The sequence below is a fragment of the Neofelis nebulosa genome, chromosome 2 (assembly GCF_028018385.1).
Source record: "Neofelis nebulosa isolate mNeoNeb1 chromosome 2, mNeoNeb1.pri, whole genome shotgun sequence".
In the NCBI taxonomy this organism is placed as follows: Eukaryota; Metazoa; Chordata; class Mammalia; order Carnivora; family Felidae; genus Neofelis; species Neofelis nebulosa.
In genome coordinates, this window is record NC_080783.1 from 104,632,210 (window position 1) to 104,652,084 (window position 19,875).

The 19,875-nt window shown below is 52.7% G+C and overlaps 1 protein-coding gene across 3 annotated transcripts in view; it reads left to right on the plus strand.

Moving 5' to 3' along the window:
* The window catches only part of GLI2 (GLI family zinc finger 2), a 256,037-nt gene that overhangs the window by 153,912 nt on the left and 82,250 nt on the right, over positions 1-19,875 (plus strand). The window contains exon 1 of one of the 3 annotated variants that reach the window (XM_058715540.1): positions 15,430-15,918. The exons of the other annotated variants lie outside the window; for them this stretch is intronic. Within the exon in view, the coding sequence (XP_058571523.1) occupies position 15,918 (1 nt within the window). The 5' untranslated portion in view covers positions 15,430-15,917. Of the gene's footprint in view, positions 1-15,429; positions 15,919-19,875 lie in introns of those variants that run through there. 3 annotated transcript variants of the gene reach the window in all.

The following is a 19,875-nucleotide window of genomic DNA, read 5'->3' on the forward strand; positions in this document are numbered from 1 at the left end:
GCCTACAAAGTTTGTTGCTTCATAAAGTTTGTTGAACCGGGGCTTCTGAGGGAGAAAGAACAGGGTCGCTTCAATCCCTGCGAGGGTTTATTTAGCCTTCTGCTGTCTGCACCTGCTGTCATGACAGGGGTCACAATCTTGAACTAGAAGAAGATAAGCTTGAACGTCAGCCTGTAAAGGAAGTCGTGACGTTTGCAGATAACTGTTGAGCATTTGCTACATTTACTCCTGAAATCCCCACAATGGTGATAAGAGGATAGGTATCATTATGATCCCATGTAACAGATCTGGGACACAGCGGCCCAGCGAGGTTCAGTAACTCACTAAGGTTGCACAGCTGAGATCTGAGCCCCGATCTGTCACCTTCACTGTTTGTGTGGTTCTTGAGCCGTGTCTTGGACAGATGTTACTTACTAGTGACAGGTCAGGCTCTGGCACCTGGTGGATGGTGGGGGTAGAAGGAGGCTCTCCAGTCCCTTTCTCTCGGCGATAGTGGGTTGGGGGTGGGGGGGGCGGTGTTGCTTCCAGGTAAAATAGTCAGTGCCTCAGGCCCTCCGTAGGAGATGGACGTGCTTCTGTAGGCCACCCTGTGTTCCGTGTTGCACATTTGCAAGGCCCGCCACCTGAAGTCTGGAGTTGGGGGCACTCCAGGGAACATGGGTAGCTCACAGCAGGCAGCCAGCACTGGCTCACAGCCACACAGCATGGGTTTTTCTGACTTGGACCACACTCCCCCTCTGTCCCCAGCCCAGGCCCAGCCAAGTCCCACTGCTCCAAGGAAAGAGGCAGGGGCCGGGGCTTTGGGAGGAGCGAGGCCGTCCACACAGATGGTGGAGCGGACAGAGAGGCCAGCAGGGCGGAATGCCACACATCCTGGCCAAGGGGAAGGCTCAGGTAAAGGACAATATCGCAGTCCTGGGCCCAAGTGCCACTAAACCTTATGGGTAATGGTCTTTTCATCCCCTGGGTAATAGGAGACACCAAAAAATGAGGACATTACTTAGTGAGTCCCTCACCTCCCTGGCCCCATTCAGCAGACTCGGAGGAAGGACATTGCCCAGCATCGAGCCGTGTGTGGATTTAATGGGGTTTCCAGCTAAACCTTCCATCAAATTTACGGCTGTGCCTGTCTCCTGACCTTCCCCCTCTCGCACATTCTTTTCGGAAATGAAGCTGTGTGCAGGCTGTGAGGTGTCACTTCCCCCACGTTGGAGATATACAGCTATGGGCCAGGTTGAGGTGGTGGATTTAATCAGGCCGGGTCCCTGCCGTTCACCTGCCCCGAAGCCGAGTGACATGAGAATAGCCATCCGGGTCCATCTGGAGTGCACAGCACAGAGTCAGTGGGTCCGTATCCCTCCAGCCCCACGCCTGTGACCTCCCTTGTCCCACCACCCTGTTGGGGCGAGGCCCAACGTCTGCTCACCCCGCCAGGCCAGAAAGAGGAGTTACTGACCCCCTTCTTTCCATCTTCCTCCGCTGCCCTGTTGCTGCCGACAGCCCAGGCTCACTTCGCTTTTCTCAGGCTTCCCTGTTGCTCCTCGCTCCCTCTCTGCCCATTTCTGGCTCTCCTCCTTGGAGGAAAACCTCTTTGCCTAAATGCCCCTTCCCAACTCTGCGCATCCACATCCAACTGCCCTTCAAGGTGCAGCTTAAACACCACCGCCTCCAGGGAGCCTTCCTGGATTCCCCTCCCCCTAGCAGGAAAGATCTCCTTCCTGGGTACGGCGAGGGTACCAGAGGTAAAAGCCACAGGTGCTGCCCCCGTGGAGCCTGTTGCCTGTTAGAGTCTGTGGCCCCGAGCGGACCGTGGGCCTCAAGGGCAAGCCTGTGTCTGCTTATCCAGTTGCAGCTGGGCCTGGTCCACAGAAGGCACCCGTTATTGTGGACCATGCCGTTGTTGTTGCCATAGTGCCGTGTTGTCAGATCCCTGCCCCAAACGCTGCCTGTCCCACTGGGCTTTGCGAATGCCCCCCATTGCAAAGGGGGCGGGCTCGAGCCTCACGGACAGCCCCTCCTCACAGCCGGTAAGCCAGTGCCCGCCTCGGCATGTCTGGGTTCTGGAATAAGTGCCCAGCAGGTAACACCCCCTACGCTGGCCGCTCCGGCCTCGGAACCCCGCCCAGACCTTCCGACCGCTCCTCTCGGCTCTCTCCGGTGTAGCATGTGTTTTCCTGGCCCCCGCCCCTGTTCTGACCTCGTGTTTGTCTGACTGGCTGCTCAGAGGGCTGCGGTGAAGGCCGTAGCGACAGGCAGCATATGCAGTGCCCGCCTGAACAAACAGAGCACGCGAGGTGGGTGCTGGCACAGGAAGGCGTCTAGCAGGTGGGCAGAGTGACTCAGGCTTGAGGCCTCGGGGGAAGATTAAAAATAACATCGTCTCCGCTCCCTGGAAGCCAAGGGCCTCTGCTTTCCACTGGAGGAGGAGCCTGGTGGCACCGAACTCCATTGGTCATGTCAGGGAGGGAGGGGGGCTTCGAACGAGGGCCACTGTCATTAGCGTTCAGGTCGTCGCTATTGTCACATAGGACTTTGAGTTGAAACTGTACTGTTCTCACTCTGTGACTCTAAGACGATGAAAATGGGAACCGCTTCTGTTTATGGAGCACCTGTTCTACGACAGATCTTTTCTTTTCTTTTTTTTTTAAATTTTCTTTTTAATGTTTATTTATTTCTGAGACAGAGAGAGACAGAGCATGAGTGGGGGAGGGACAGAGAGAGAGGGAGACACGGAATCAGAAGCAGGCTCCAGGCTCCGAGCTGTCGGCACAGAGCCCGACGCGGGGCTCGAACTCACGAACCGTGAGATCATGACCTGAGCTAAAGTCGGCCGCTCCACCGACCAAGCCACCCAGGCGCCCCACGACAGATCTTTTCAATACCCATCAGTATGTCCTCCTCAAACCGACCCCGTGAGGCAAGAATTCCTCATCCCATCTTGTCAGAGTTTATGAAGGGGAGGGACGCGGTCACAGCTGAAGTTCAGAACGCTCCCGGCCTTCCTGAGGGGACCGGAAGGGCGGGGACGGACGCGGCGGGGCAAAGACACTGCTCAGGAGGCAGCTGGGTCTTAGACAAGAGATTCGGAGGCCAGAGCCTCGTCTGCTATGTGTACTTGAGGCCGGGGAGGAATCCGGTAGGACCCCGGCTGAGTGGACGGTGGTGCCTTCCCCAACGTGGGGGGTCTTGCAAAAGAAGGGGTGTGAGGAGGAAATGCCGAGCTGTGTCTGTTGGACGTGTCTCCTCCCAGAGGCTTGGGCCTTGAACGGCGCTCAGAAGAGAGGGCGGGGCCAAAACACAGCTCCAGAAACCTAGAGAAATATGTGCGCCGACACACCCGTGTTTTTTTGTCTGTAGGCACCAGTGACACTCTAGGAAGAGGTCTGGCTCCCCAAACAAACCTCAGAAGCTGGCCCTAATGGATTCCTGCGGTCACTGAAAACAGGTGGCTGGATCCCGTCTGAAAACTCCCGCGTCGCGAACGGTAGACAGTGCGAGCCACAGAGACCTGACGCTCCCTGAGCGTGAGGGGACATTCCGTTCTGTGACTGTACAGCTCCAGGGCGACCCAGGACCGCTCCCCAACAGTGACCCTGAACTGGTGCTCACCAGATTCCAGCCGGAGCATTTAGCCTGTGATCATCACCCTCTCGGAGTGCTCTTTTCCCCGCCGGGCTGGGCGTGGGATTTCCAAAAGGCTTGTAATCAGCAGCAGCGGGAGCCGTGCGTAGCCAGCTCTCCACGCTGACGAAACCCGGGAAGGCCGCTGTTTGAGGTTAGCCTTGAGTCAACTTGTGCCATGTACTTGGGAGCCTTTCAAAGGAGGCGGGTGCACACACAAATCATTACGAGCCTAATCAGAAGTTTGGGTATTTAGCGGGCTGTGTACACAGCCATCATTGTTGCAAGGGCCCTTCTCCCACAGAGGCCATTATTCCGGAGCGGGGTGCTGTTTGCCTGGTTTTGTCTGGGCCACAATTTGCATTCACTTGATGGATTGTCAGGGTCGGGGGTCTCCTCCTTGGGAAGCAGTGGAGTGGCTGCTGAGCAGACCCTTCAGAGGAAGAAGAGTGCTAATACCAGCGTTTGCCCAGGTCCTTGAGAGGGCCGGGATCTTAGCGCGGTGCTAGATCAGTATGACAGGCGGCTAAGAAGCTTTGGATATGCATTCACAGACCCCTTTTATTGCTCACTCAGACGGGGACCCGGGAGGTCCGCTCCAAGGCAGGGAGAAGCCCGGTGGCGGCGGCAGCTTAGACACCGTTAGGAGGACCTGGCCCGCGGGCTCTTGGTTTTTTGCCAGCTACCGTGGCCTGCCCTCCGTTCAAGTTTGCCAAAGTGATTTGGAGTGGCCTTCCTCCGGTCCTGCCCCGCACAGGCTCCCTTAAGCCCCTGCCCTGGCACCTGCCTTCGTTCTGGCTGGCTGGATGCTGAGGAGAACGTCCAAAGGAAGAGAGTAGAGCGAGGGGGGCAGGGAAGAGGGTGTCCATTCACTGCAGGGAAAGGCCCCCCCACCCGTCGCCGGGGTAAACACTTGGAGCTGCCAGAGTGCCCTGCGATCCAGTGCTGTTGCTGTCTTTTTTGGCAAGGCTGGAGATGTTTTTGGTTTTATCTTTGGTGTTTTTCTGGGACATCGGTAGTGCCTGGTGACTGCATTTGCTCTCTTAATGGGATGTCATTACCGAGCCCTCAGAACTAGACCCAAGGCTCTGAATTCTCTGTTTGGAACAGCATTGCCATCACTTTTCTCTTCGTATTTTCCATTGCTTTTTTCCTCTTCGGACACAGACGACCCTGTGCTGTTTCAGGGGAGGGTGGGGTGGCAGTTAGAGACACACAGACCACGGAGCCGTGCTCCCCTAAGAAGCCCACCGGTCAGTGTAGACGTGAGCCTGCGGTTGGGTTTTGGTTTGGGTGCAGAGGGGGGTGCGATTTTTTTAAATTAAAGTCTGTGTTCCAAACCCTCAGGGATTTCCTTCTGTTACCGTCAGAACCATGGCGTACGGGTTGACGACCATCAGTGATATCCGTTTTTCGCAGGTGGACTTCCGTTCAGAATTGCCACATGGAGGGGTCTAGTTCAGGGCCAGGTGTCCCACGTGGTCTCCACTGAGACGTGCTCCAGGTGACCCAGACCAGCCAGCGTTGGCTGAGACCGCAGCAGCAAATCCTTTTCTTGACGAGAACCCAACAGTTCACAGGCTTGTCAGTTAGCAAGTGACTTAACATTCCTCCTTCTCTCTATTCACAGTTAAAATGAATGTAAAGGATGCCAGCCCGGCACCAGACAGGTACCAAGGCTCCCTTCTCCCCGGGTTGGGGAAGGTACAGTGAAGAGGGCCCATGCTAGGTGCCTGGGAAGACTTGGTCCCGAAAGGGGACGCTTCCTGGATGAAGTCGGTAGGTCAGCTGCCGTGGGACCTCAGGGGAACAGAACCTCCATTTCATACCTGGTCCTCAGGGAGCAGGAAAGCAGAGGCCATGGAGAAAACGTATATTTTCCTTTAGTGATTTTCTAGTCCTGTTCATCAAAAAAGGCTGCTGAGGAAAGGTCGGAAGACCTGTGAGGCTAGTTTAGCATATTCATATGTTCTAAGGAAGCTTAAATAGCTGTCTTTTCATTGTAAGCCACCTGGAACCAGTCTTTGGGAGGGGGAGGCCGTCTGGAGTTGCACACCTGGGCAGGCAAAGCTGGAGAAGGAATGCCTCTCCCTCAGAGAGCGCAAGCTCCTTCACCATAGGAAGGAAGGAGAAATCACAACACGATGTGACATAAAACATAAAAGGACAAAACTTTTAGAAAGTAAACAGTCTCCGCGATCCAGGGCCAGGCACAGGATCCTGACACCAAAGAAAAAAGAAAAAGGAAAAATAGACCCTTGTTATTAAGAGGCTGAAGCGAGAAACGACAGGCTGGGAGAAAACGTTTGCAAATCGCATATCTGACAAAGGACGAGCACCTAGAATACAGAGAGCTCTCGACACGTAACAGTAAAAAAACAGAATCAGTCCAGTTAGAAAGTGAGCAACAGACAAGGAAAGAATGTCATCCAAGAGAAGGTGTCCAGATGGCAGACAAGCACGTGAAAAGATGTCCAACTTCCCGGCCATTCCGGGAACGCAGGCCAAGACCTCGGAGAGATGCCGCTACACGGTTCAAATACAACGTTAGCAACAACACCAAATGCTGGGGCGGATGGGGGGCCGCTGGGTTACTCACACATGGCTGGCGGGAGCAGAAAATGGTGTGGCCACTTTAGAACAGTCTGGCCGTTCCTTATCAAATGAAACATGCACATACCATATATATGATCCAATAGGTGTTCTCCTGGGCATTGGTCCCAGAGAAGTGAAAAATTTAGGTTCACGCAGAAACCTGTATGGGGAGGTGTATATTTGTAATAACCGCAAACCAGAAACAATGCAAATGTCCTTCAGTGGGTGAATGGTTAAGCAGACTGTGGCCCGTCCTCACCATGGAATACTAGTCGGCAATAAAAAGGAACAGACGCTTCGTATGTGCCCCCTTGGTTGAATCTCTAGGAAGTTAGGCTGAGTTAAAAAGCCAGTCCCGAAGGTTACAAACTGCCGGATTCCACTTGGGTACAATTTTTGAAATGACAGACTTTTAGAAACAGAGAACAAATGATTGGTTGGCAAAGGCAAAGGCAGTGAGGGGAGGGGCAGGAGGGAGACAAATATGGTTACCAAAGGACACACCAAGGATCCTTGTCCTCGGTGCCCTCACTGAGGTAGAGCGGAAAAATCAGACCAAGGTGGAGGGGTTGTAGCAATGTCAGTATCTTGGTTTGATGTTGCATTATAGTTTTGCAAGACCCCACTGGGGAAATCTGGCAGAAGGGTACCCAAATCGTTATAATTTCTTGGAGCTGCATTTGAATCTAAAATTATCTCCAGGGGCGTCCATGTGGCTCAGTCGGCTGAGCGTCCCAACTCCTGATTGCGGCTCAGGTCATGATCCCAGGGTTGTGGGACCAAGCCCTGCATCGGACTCTGAGCTGAGTGTGGAGCCTGCTTGGGATTCTTTCTCTCTTCATTCTCTCTCTCTCCTTCTGCCCCTCTCCTGTTTGCACTCTCTCTCTCAAGAAAATAAACACAATTTTTTAATTAAAAAATAAAATGAGACTGTCTCCAAATAGCAAATTTAGTTCACGTGCAGTGTGGATTAAGTCGTGTGTCTTCAGTAGCTCCTCCCCAAGTCAGCAGCTAGCGGTGCGTTTCATGACGGGTCAGGCCTCCCTTGGGTCATCTTGCACATCTGGGAGTCCGGTGAGCTGTTGGAGCCAGAAGTCCCCAGAGACTTGGTTGCCTCAAGCTGGCGGCCAGGGAGTGGGTGAAGCAAGGTCTGGCCACTTTCACCCCGTGGTGTTTGCTCGTTGACGGGTGGCTTTCTTCTACTCTTTTCTCAGGATTGTGTCCATTTGTTCATTCACTGAGTAATCCATTTGTCAGCAGAGATTTCTGGAAGGCCCACTGGACATCAGGCAGCTGATGGGGTGGCGGAGGAGTGGGTGGGAGGTGCTCTGAGATGAACAGGTGGCCCCAAGCGGGAGCCGGTGCGGGAGCGAGGTCCAGATGAGAAGGAGGAAACAAGGAAAGGTCCTTCTAGAGGGGGCGACGCTTGAACTGCCGTTGGAAGAACGCGTGGGCCGCAGGCAGAGAAGAGCTCCCGGAGAGGTGTAACCTCATGCTTCCGGAGTTGGCTCTCTGGGTTCGAATTGGGACTCCTTTAACTGCTCTTCTTCTGGTTATTTTTCTCTGGAACAAGGACGTATGGGGATGGTTCTGAGGATCGCGTGAATTGCCTTTTGTAAATGCCTGGTCTCCAGCAAGGGCTGTGTAAGTGTTTGATAAGTAACGGAGAGCAGGAGGTGAAGAGACCTGTGGCATGCCCTTGAAGCCCATGTCAGGGGGCGGGGCAAATCAGGACTGCCCGGGAGAGAGCAGGTCCCTCCCGATGGCATGGCTTTGCGGCGAGGGGCGGAGCTCAGCTGCCGCCCAATGGGGAGCTGGCTCGCATCCCTGGAGTTCAGGGCCACACCTGCTGTCCTGACCAGGAGAGCACTGCTCCTTTCTCTCTCCTTGTGACCAGCCCCTCCCCCGTGCACCCCGACTCCACTTGGAAGGTAGCAGAAAGCAGCTTTCCCCATGAGGCTGTCCGCACGTGCTGAGGATGGAGACCTGGGGCATTTGGGGGAAACTGGACTGTCAAGTGTCCTGGAATAGAGAACCCTCTTTCCACCGCACCCCCCCCCCATGTGTGACCAGCAGCAGCCCCTACGGAAGCATGGTGGGTGAAGCCCCCTCCCCTCCTGACCCTGCATTAGTGTTTGCTGTGTCACCTCCTTGGGCTACTTAACAGAACACTGAATCAATGTTCACTTAAAGTCGTGTCCTGTTGGGGCGCCTGGGTGGCTCAGTCAGTGAAGCGTCTGATTTGGCTCAGGTCGTGATCTCACAGTGCTTGCGCTCAAGCCCAGCATCAGGCTCTCTGCTGTCAGCGCAGAGCCCCCTTTGGATCCTCTGTCTCCTTCTCTTTCTGTGCCTCCCCTGCTCACTCGCTCTCTCTCTCTCTCTCTCTCTCTCTGTCTCAAAAAAAAAAAAAAATAGATAAAAGTATTGTCCTGTTGTCCCCTTCCCACCCCCACCCCCATGTGAGAGTTAAAAGAAAGGGAGGGAAGGGAAGATTTGGTCTCTTTGCTCAAGTCACAAGGGTGCCTTTTCCTTGTTTTGACCTTCTTCCTGGGTCACCAGGGAGAAGTTTATTTCAGGAGACGTTTCTGAAGATGGTGGGCTAGAGCCACCACCCACCCACCCCCTCCCCGGGTCTGGAAGGGCTGAGGTCTGGGCTGTGGAACCACATGGTCCATTCAGCATTGGTTTTGCTGGGCAGGGGAATCTGGAAAGCCTTGGGGGACTGTAGGCAGAGTACAGGCCTCTATTTGCCCCTCAGGAACGTGGGTGCATAAAGCTTGGTCTATGCCACACAATTAGAAAGGGGCCCTAGCAAGGGGAGAGTTCTGGTGCTGGTCTGCCAGCTAGGTGCCATCAGTGTTTGCTGCAGAAGACCATGTGCCCTGTGCCCACTGCCACCTTCTGACCACCTCAGTGGGTCCTGGCACCCTCATGTCTGTGCATGAGGCCTTTCTTTTGCTGTTGCCCCGGCGGCAGGCCAGGGTCCCAGGAAGTTAACACCCCAAATTGACAACCCTGCTTAACAAATGGCTATTGCAGAATTGGTGTATTAATATCCCAGCTCCCTCACCCCTCGGTTGGGTGTGCAGTGGCTCCCAGAGTGTCCCTGCAGTGTTAAGCCCACTTGCCCAAAGTGGTAGGGAGTGTGCTGATGGCCCTGGCTAGCCTCCTTCCCTTGCTTGTCCCTGGTGCCCTACAGGTGGCCTGTCACCTCCAAAATAACCCCCTTGCACTCACATCCTTGTCTCCCAGTCTGCTTCTGGAACACCCGGACCAGTGGGGGTTGATGCCACTTCCCTGGCAGAAACCATGAACTTGAAGTCAGATGAGATAGACCACCACTGACAGTGGAGCAGACCTACCTCCCGTGCCTCAGTCTCCTCATGTGCAAAGTGAGGACGATGACCCCCTGCCTAGCCAAGACGCTGCCCCCCGACACACGTAGTCACTAGTTTTCTAACAAAGATGTCTTGGAGTGGTAATTTGAGAGATTTCGGTAGCCCAGGCTCTCCCTGAGTTGTTTGGAGGAAGGCTGAGTGGCTCTAGCTGGTGGGGGCTTCTATTTCCTGGTTCTTTTCTAGTTTCTGTTCTTGCTAATGGACAGGAAGAGGGGGGCAAGGGTGGGCTCCAGGTGAGTAACCAAACCCAGCTCCCCAAGAGAGGGGGAGTTGTTTTCAAAATCCAGGAGACCCTGCCCCTTGGCTCCCCTCCCCCACCTGGGGCATGTGTGTGGCGCTGGGACAATTAGGATTCTTGCTGGACGCCCACAGCCCACCCCACCCCCGCCTCCGAGCCTGTCTTGAAGGATCTTCTGAGAACTGGTTCCTTTCTGGGAGCGTTTATAAGAGATTTCTCATGGCTCAGTTCCCCTATAGAAAAGTGGGAATTGTAAGTCTTACGTAGCTTAAGAAAGTAAAGGGAGTGAGTCAGAGCCAGACAAGAATAAGTTAACAGTATTCATGGCAGTGTCTTGGGAGGAATTGCCAAAACAGAAAGAAAAGCTAAACACAAAACCAACCAAACAGAAAAAAAGGAAAGCTTGAAGCAGACTAAGAAAAGACGGACAGGAGACAGCCAAACTCCCTGGCCGGGCCGTTGAACAAGGAGGCAGACGGTTTTCTGGGTCTGTGGGTGCATTCTGCCTCCTTAGCCCGGGCCTTTGTGGGACCCGTCTGGGGGAATATTTAGCAAAGCTGTTTATTTTGCATAAACCCGAGTAATGGCCGAGCCTGAGGGAAGAGGAATTGTGTGGGCTGACAGCAGTGTGATTTAACGATGAGCCACCTGACCCCCTGCACCTCTCAGCCTCCCCTGCCGAATACATTCACATTCCTCCGCAGCCCGCTGCATGTTAATCACCCTGGAAGGCTGAGGCCCGAAGGAGGCCCATTGTGGGGACAGAAGTCTTGAAAGCCATGGCTGGGGTCCTCCCCGGGCTTTGTGGTGTCTTGCGTTGAGTTTGGGGTACTCATTCGTGTTTCCTTTCTTTTTATACCACTCATCTGAAAACCCAACTTGCTGGAAAAGGCGTGAGTTTTATGCTCGAGCCTTCCTGATTTTTCCCAAGCATTTGCCTGTCTCCCAAATCTGGGCCCCTTTCGAATGCAAAATTCACTGGTTTTATTTTTTACTGCAGTATTGGTGGCAGGTGCCGGCCCCCTTTCGAAAGGAGAGTTTCCAGGGGCCCTCATGACTGCCGCATTGACACAGAGGCTGGGTTTTAACTGTGCCCTGCAGGACTCCAACCTCTAGCTCTCAGCAGCTCCTACTCTGTTCCCTCTCGTGCATTCTGATCCCTTCTGGTGCCTCACCGGGCACCGCCCTGAGGACGTGGCCCTGAGGACGTGGCCGACAGTGAGGGAAGGGGCTCCCTAGCTTCAGCTTTGGCCATAAGCCCATGAACTCCCACCCCCACCCCATGCTGGCCCAAGCTCCCTCTGCTGTGATGCTCACAGTTCTTACCCCCTGGGAAACAAGGAAAAAAAAAACAACAAAGACCAAAAACAACAACAACAACAACAACAACAAAACAAACAAACAAAAAACAGAAAAAAAAATTGCAAACTTGGTTGTAAATGTGGAGCAGAGAAGTTTTTGCTTGGACTGGGCTCTGAATGAATATATGCAAGGAACAGTGCAGTGTTAGGAGGGATGATGGGGAGGTTAAGCATTTTCTTTTCAGAATTGGGGTGAGCACATGACCAATAAGAATACGAAGCCCCGCAAGTTCCACGAGAGAGGACGGGCCTCATGGAAGCAGGTGGGTCTGGGAGATGGGGACCTGCTTCTACCAGGAATCTTCCCCAGTCACCCCTTCCTTTCCTCTTTTTAAAGGGAGAGTCAGGGGGCGGCACCTGACTGGCTCAGTTGGAAGAGCATGTGACTCGGTCTCAGGGTTCAAGCCCCGTGTTGGATGTACAGATTTCTTAAAAATAAAATCTTTTCATAAATAGATAAAATGAGAGATTTGCTCCCCCGCTGGCTGCTTACGTTTTCTGACTCTGACTCTCAATATTGGCAAAGGGCTCTGAAATCCTTATCACTCATTCTCTCTTGTCACCTCCCCGTGGGACAGATGCCACTCTTCTGTCCCTCTGTACAGATGAGGAGGCAGCGATCAGGGAATGCACACAAGCGAATGCCAGGAGGGTGAACTGTGTGCAGCTTTCAGGGGTGTGGTTCCTAGCAAGCTAAGAGTGACGGTGTTTAATTTTTCCTGTCCCCATCTCTCCTTCCCCAAGTCTAGATGAAGTGGTTCTTGCCTGCCTCATTGGTCAGTGCACCTCTCAGCACTGGGTGTGGCTAAGATTTCTCCCTCCCTGGCTGCCTTCCTCCTCCCCACCCTCCCTTTCTGTCCCCTCCTGAGGACTGCCTGGAGGCAGCCTCCACCGCCATGCCAGACGCAGTCCCAGACCTCAGGGAGCTGAGGTTCATGGGGAGAGTCTATAGGAAGCCACAGGGCCATGGCGTCAGAGGCTGTCGGGGTCCAGAGGGAACCCAGAGGGGGCATGCCTTCCCTACCCGAGATGGGTTAGGTCCGGCAGGGCACAGGGAGAGGAGGAGAGTCTTGACACGTAAACGTTAGCCACGCAAACGGTAGCCAGGGCAACCACAATGGAGTGGGGTGTATATTTAGAGAGACACAAGGGCGGTGGCCTTTCTTCCAAAGACCAAGAGTAAAACTCTAAAGGCAGGTGATGCCAGTGCCGTGGTTTCAGCAGTCCAAGTTTGCAGGGAAAAACTGTACCACCAACAATTGGCATTCTGTTGTACAGATGGCAGTGTTAACGGGTTTCTGCTTCCTTTGAAATTCATAACGGCACACCTCCTTTGAAGCCTCGTTCCTCTTTCTCTCTTTCTTAAGGAGTCTCCAGCTTGGGTATCAATGACTCAAGAGTCACCAAGAATGAACCCTTGGTGAGGTTTCTTTATTCATTTTTATCCTATGTGGTTCTAGAGGCAGGCTTCAAAAATGCATGCAGTTTAATAGGAGATCAGAGTAAAATAAAAGGGGATCATAACATAAAAATTAAAAAGTCAAAGTGGGGGGCAGTGTTTGTAGGGGGCAGGGGCTGGGGAGGAAGGTGCACGGCCTTCTGTCCCAGGAACCTGTGTCAGTGATTGAGGGGAGGGGGGACAGGAGGTGGGAGAGAGCTTCCTATGGGCAGAGGCCCCAGAAATGCTCTGGGAGAATAGGACTCTCCCCTTTAGGTTACCCCAAATATGGGTGCTCTCCCCACGAACCCCTCTCCCATTGATATACCCCACTCTGTGTCAATACAATGCAAATACCTCCAGACTTCCTGACCTTGTCTATGCCAGCCTCAGAGGGGGGAAACTCCCTGAGTTTATTCCCTGGGAATAACTGGGAGGGGAAATAGGGCTTCACCTTTTGGGTCCAGAATCTGTCTCTCTGTCCAGAAGTGGTGTGGGCTCTGCGCCTTTGAAGATTCTGTCCAGGGTCCTCATGGGTTTAGGGGACCACGTCTTCTCTCAGCTTTGCCTTCTCCATGCTGAGAAACCCGAATGCTTCCATGTTTCCTCATAAGAGGTAACAGTACCGTTTAAAAATATAATAAGGTTGGGGCACCTGGGTGGCTCAGTCGGTTACGCATCTGACTTCGGCTCAGGTCATGATCTCGAGGTTTGTGAGTTTGAGCCCCGCGTCGGGCTCTGTGCTGACAGCTCAGAGCCTGGAGCCCGTTTCAGATTCTGTGTCTCCCTCTCTCTCTGCCCCTCCCTTGCTCACGCTCTGTCTTTCTGTCTCTCTCAAAAGTAAATAAACACTAAACATTTTTAAAATAAAAATAAAAGTATAATAAGGCCAGTCAAAATACTGTTTTTGTTAGGAGGCATCCAAACTGTGGGCACAGGATTTCAGGAGGGAGAGTTTCTGTTGGGTTTCCAGTCTTCTTGTAGAAGACACCCGCTTGGGATTTTGTGAGCCTTTCTTGATCAAAAGGTGCTGGCTTCCCTTGTCTGCGGAAAGTCTTCCCTGGCCTAAAATCCTAAGGACTCTGTATATCACCTGTTCAGACACTCACACGTTGCATAACTCTCTCCATGTGGGAAAAAACAAACAAAACAAAGAACAAGGGGGAATTTGCTATCTTAGGCTTTGCCATTAACAGCTGTGATCTCAGTTAGGCAGATGGCATCTGGGAGCCTCAGTACTCAGCCCCCGTGCTGACAGGGGTCAGTACCATGAGTGGGTTTGACTGATAATCTTTTGGGTTGAACTGTTAATATCTTTGTTCCTATACATATATAACTCGGTCATCTCTTTAGGGTCTAAAATTGAGACTTTTTTCACTTTTTTCATTTCACGAAATCATCCAACAATTTCCACCCCAATTTCAGCTGGCGGTAGGGGCGGCATTTTGTTTTGCGATTGGCATCATGGTCATGTCCAGTGGGACTGGTTTCGGTCCTAGGCTTTGGGAAATTCCCCTTTGCAGCTTCCACCATTCAGAGGAGTAAATGCAGTATTGTTTTCCCAGGGAGGATCCCTTTACCTGCTGTCTTGTCTTACTGTTGTTGTGTGATGTGGTTCCCGTCCACGCTCCCCCCTTTCCAAATTACAGTAAAATGCAGTGCCATTATGCACCGCTGTGGTAGATTTAAACAAACAAAATGGGGGCGCCTGAGTGGCTCGGTTGGTTAAGCGTCCGACTTCGGCTCAGGTCATGATCTCACGGTCCGTGAGTTGGAGCCCCGCGTCGGGCTCTGTGCTGACAGCTCAGAGCCTGGAGCCTGTTTCAGATTCTGTGTCTCCCTCTCTCTCTGCTCCTCCCCTGTGCATGCTCTGTCTCTCTCTGTCTCAAAAATAAATAAACGTTAAAAAAAAAAAATTTAAACAAACAAAATGATTGTCATAAAAAAAAAATCATTCCAGCCCTGTGAGTTTGGGATTCTGTTTTCCCCAGACATTTGCTGTGTGTGCAGAGAAAAATAAATATCTCTGTAAACATATGTTGCATTTACAGTGAAAAATAAATATCTAAATAAATATCAAGCTTTGAAAATTGGAGCACTCGCAGAAGTCAATGCAAATGGTGTGAGCGAGGGCTGCCCTAACTCGGGGGCGTACATTCGCCTATTTGCTCTTAACTGTGCTGTGTTTGTCTTTCTCTCCCCAGCGTGGAGCCCAGAGCCCGGCTTTAGGGAAGGGAAATGAACATTTATGGGGCATCCACTATGGGCTCCACACTTTACATAGAGAGCTTCGTTTTATCACCACCCACCCCTGGCCTGGGTGATAGGAATTGTTCCTACCAGTTTTAGGTGAGGAAACTGAGGCTCAGAGAGGTAAAGTCATTTGGGTCAGACGACACAGCTACCGGTTCCCATAGCTGGGTCTTTCCCTAGCCCGCGATGAAGGAGGAAGCCAGCGGGCCAATGCACGCAGGTATGCCCGTGCGGCGTTTTTTTAAACCCAGAGCCAGACCGTCGTCAGCTCCTGGCACCTCCAGACACAGGATGAACTGAAGGGTCTGCGTGAGAAGGTCCAGGGCTGCTCTCTTCCCTCCCGCAGGCACAGGATGCCTGGCCGCTCTCACATTTACACCTCTCCGCCAAACCCAGGGGCCTTAGCTGGGACCCCTTCCAGACGGCAGGCCTCCTGCACCCTGCCAGGACAGCTCCCTCCTTGGGCTCACGGGGAGCGGGACTGCAGCTGGGCCTCATTTGTGCATTGGAGTTTTACAAGCCGGCGTCTCGGTGGGAGATGGGTTTTGCAGATCCCTGTAATATAGAAGCAAACCCCGTAGGAGAGGAGGGAGAACACGCTTCTCACTTTAGGCCTTTGCTCCTGAGGGTTTCCTTTTTTGGACATGTGTTCTGTGTCTGTGTGTGTGTGTGTCTCACACACACACACACACACACACACACACATCTCACCAGGCTGCAGCTGTGGAAGGACAGCCCCCCGAGCGTGCCTCTGGCTGGGCCAGCGCGGGATCATCTCCCCTGCCCGGGGCCTGGAAGGCCTGGAAGTCCTCACTGGCTGTGAGAACCTCTTGCTGTTGAACTGAGAGCGATTGTGTGAGCCGGGCGGCTGGGTGCTTGCAGCCCGAGGACTCGCTTAATGCTCAGGCCGGGCCTAGACCCATCAGGCCTCCCATCTGGCCTCTCTCTTGTGGCTGCCGGGAGGGTTACATGAGGTACTGGATGAAAATATGCTTTAGAGACGAGGTCTGCACAGTGAGTACAAATGAAGGCTGTTTTTCTTACTGGTGTCCAGCCCAGGTGTGGGCCTGCAGTAAATTGTAAGTGGCTCTGTGAGGGGACAGTGGCCCTTTGTGGGAGCGTGTGCCATGGCTCTCCAGCACCTTAGCGTCCGTCACTGGGAAGCCTGTTCTCATTCCTTCTTTAACAGAATATATCCCTTCAACCAGGGCTTCTCAAACTAATCGCCCCAGGATCTGGCTTAAATCCAGCTTCTGAATCTATAAGTTGGAGCGGGCCCAGGACGCTTCGTTCTAAACACGCACCAGGTGATGCCAAGGCCGCTGGTGCTTGGGCAGCCCTTTGAGTAGCAAAACCCAGGACAGGCAATCTCCAGATCTGAAAGTCACTTCTGTTTGGTGAACCTAGTTGTCATGTTCTCATGAACTCTAAAAGCAACTTACCAACTACCTGGGTGACCTTGGGCTCAGGAACTGAGCACTCGCTGCCTCAGTTTCCCCTCTGTGCAGTCGGGACAATAAACCTGGCCCCATGAGGGTTGCGTGGCTGAAACAAGATGGGGGACAAAGCCTGTTTCCTTCGAGGCTCTGGATAAACATTATTTGCTGTCCTTCCTCCGACTGCCTTTTACTCTCACAGCCCCCCAGGGGCGAAATAGCCAAGGGACATGTGTGACAACAGTTGCTGTTTCAAAAACGTGGAAGTCGGCCCCATGGGGCGGTTTGCTCAGGCTGGTGGAGGAGGTCCCCACGTCTCCTGCTCCCCAGTTCAGGTTCAGCATCGTGCCTTCCCTCAGCGGGATGAGGAAAGACCCAGCAGCCTTTGGACTTTTCACAAATTCAAAATTATTTGTATTTTTTTTTTTTTTTTAGGCTAAAAGGGAACACATAGCCTTTTCGCCTGATGGGTACAAACCTTAGCTTTGGGGCTTTGTACCAGCACGATTTCTTTCTCACACACCCACACACTTTTTACCCTCACCCCCCACTCAAATCTGTAAACATTTTTTAAATGTGTATTTTCTTTCAAAATAAAGCCACTTGACGCTTTACCAAAATGAGCTGCTGACATGAAATTCGCATTTGGCAAAGCTCTGTCATCCGTGTTTTACTGAGTGTGGACTATTGTAAATTAAGTGAAGTCAGTGGTTTTTTTTTTTTCTTTCCCCCAAATGGTTATAGAAGGAGAGCTGCTGCTAAGTAAAAGATAAATTACGGCCGGATGTAAAGAGGCATCATTTAAAAAGTGTCAGGATACAATTGGGTTCTTAAAAACCATGCAGAGCTGCTAAATTCACATGAAAATTGAATGGTGCGGGATTGCCCAGGGTGACAGCGTCCTTGGCATTGATTTATCCCATCTGTTTGGCCAACCCATTATTTCAGGCCTCTGGTGGAGAGGCCGCGTCCACTGGGGAGGGTCCCCACGTCCTCAGTGCCCAGCGAGACCCCAGGTGAGCACGAGGAGAGCAGAGCCTGCACGTAGAAAGACAGTGCGTGTGGGACCCGACCTCAGAAAGGCGGCATCCATAGCGAGCAAGCCCTTTTCTTATCAGTTCTGATAAAATCCTTGCAGTATCCTCTTGAAGGTTGACCTTAGACTTAACATAACCACTTCTCCCTTGTTGAACTTTTAGATTGCCTCTCGTCATTTCTGCCTACAAGTTCTGTTGTGATTACACCTCAGCACCAGTGTTCTTTACCAGTAGGTGTTTACCCTGGAATAGATCAAAAAGTTAGATCACAGAGTCCAAGGGGGATTCGTGAGGTGCATAACCAAATTACCTCTAACAGTTATTTCCAACAGGGTGCCTCGCAATGCCCCTTCTGGCAATGTGTGTTCTCTTGCTAATTTTTTTAGATGGAAAATGGTATAATTTAACTTTCAGAAAATCAAGACTTTTTGTCCTTCCCCCCCTCCGCCCCAAAAAAAGAATCCCCATGCTTAAGGAAGCACCGGGGATTGTAGAGGCCTAATCTGGCAGTTTCTGGCCAGAATCTGCTCACTCCAGCTCTTGGGAGCCATTCTCCACATCTCCCAGAGCCAGGTTCAGTGATCGCTCATTGGTAGCTTGAAATCAGCTGGAGTGAGAGCATTTACACCATGGAAATTGGCAAATGCTATAAGCCAGGACTCCGGCCTCCGCCCAGGACTTGGTGGCCAACATTTATCAGCATACCCTTGCAGCCTTTTAAACTTGGTTATGGAGCGCTTGCTGAGAAAACACGTGATGTATAAGAAAAGCCCACGGTCTGGTTAGGAGTAGCAGTGGTTAATCACAGTTGTCACTCTGTGATCGAGGGCTGTATCTCTGCAGGACTGCCGAGTCCCTAAGTGGGAGAGGACACGGTTCCATCAGGCTTGAGTATTCGAGGAAGGCTTTGAGGAAGAATTAGAGCTTAAGCCGGCCTTCAGAGGGTATGCAAAATCAGGAAGGAGTGACGGCTAGAAGGCACGATGTGTTTCTTGGGCTGTCAGGAGGCCCTCATTTCTTGTCCCAGGCAATGGCTAGAATGGAAATTCGAGCCGGTGCCATGAACCCGGGCTATGACATTAGCCCGAGCCCCCCACCCCCACGCCCTAGGGTCTGTGCCACCCACCCCCCGTCTCTCTTGGCGAAGGGCAGGGGCGGTGGGATGCTGTGCACTTCCAGTTCCTGGCGTCTGGTTCCCTACCTCATCGGAGGTTGGAGTTCACCCTCAGCAATCTATGGCACGCATGCATTTCAGAGGAAATGCCTCATTGGTCCCCAGTGCTGGGTGGGCCTTGTTTGTGTTTGTGCTTTGTCTTTTTGCCTCTCTCAGGGAGAAATGTGTCTTGTTGTCTGGATGGATGGGGGAAGACAGGTGGAGCTTGTTGAGTATATTTGGAAGCGGCTGAAGTGGTTCATTTCTTTCCTTTTTTTAAAGTCTATTTATTTATTTTGAGAAAGACAGAGAGAGTGAGCAGGGGAGGGGCAGAGAGAGAGGGGGATAGGGAGAATCCAAAGGCAGCTCTGAACTGTCAGCGCAGAGCCCCATGTGGGGCTCGAACTCGGAAACCGCGGGATCATGACCTGAGCGGAAGTCAGATGCACAACCGACTGAGCCACCCAGGCGCCCCAGAGGTTGTTCATTTTGAGACTCTGTGTAATGAATGGTTCAAGCTGAGGCATGGGAGGCAATGGCATTCAAAAAAAAATGGGTACAGAGGAAGGATTTATTGAAGCCCGTTCTTCATGGCAGAATCTGAGGCCAGACAGCCACAGGGGAACTATTCAGGGTTGGGTTGGATTTAAAAAGGCAATCCAGATAGTTTGTTTCAACTGTTCACCGGGCTCTTGGTAGTGGGTGCTGAGTGCTGGTGACCTGCTCCCTCCGGGCCTCCCTGAGACAGCTGGGACCTCGCTTCTGACACACTGTCCCCAGAGCCTTCCGCCTTAGAACCCGTGACTTTGGCACAACCCAAAAAGACAGGTTGGCTGAGGATATGTGAGAAGAGAAGAATGAAGCCAGCCTCAGGGTCGGACTTGGCCCTTGGTGGTCCTTTGTTTCGTGCCTGGTCTCCTTGACTGCAGCAGGCACTGTAAGGGGTATGACAGAGTCTCTGTCCACACTCGAGGTGCACAGAAACCTGCCCCCCACACTCGGACAGAGCTGGCAGTAATGGCCAAATGAAAATGAGCCTTCCAGGACCCCACGACCCTCAGCACTCCCTGCCTCTGGCTGCTCTGCCCATCGATCCCACGCTTCCTTGTCCCAAAGGACCCAGAGGGCTTATGACAAAAGACTCTGTGAGAGAGGCCTCCTGGGGGATGCTCCTGGGGAAACAGAAGTCTGACTGGGGACTCTCCCGGGGGCCAGGGAAGTCAGGGACCCCCGAGGCAGGTGCGTGTGCAGGGCTGCTGGAAGGTGAGGTTGGGGAGAGCACTGGTGGGGGAAAGCCGCCCTCCTCAGCTCCCCTCGGTCCTAGAGGCAAGTTCATCCTGTGAGG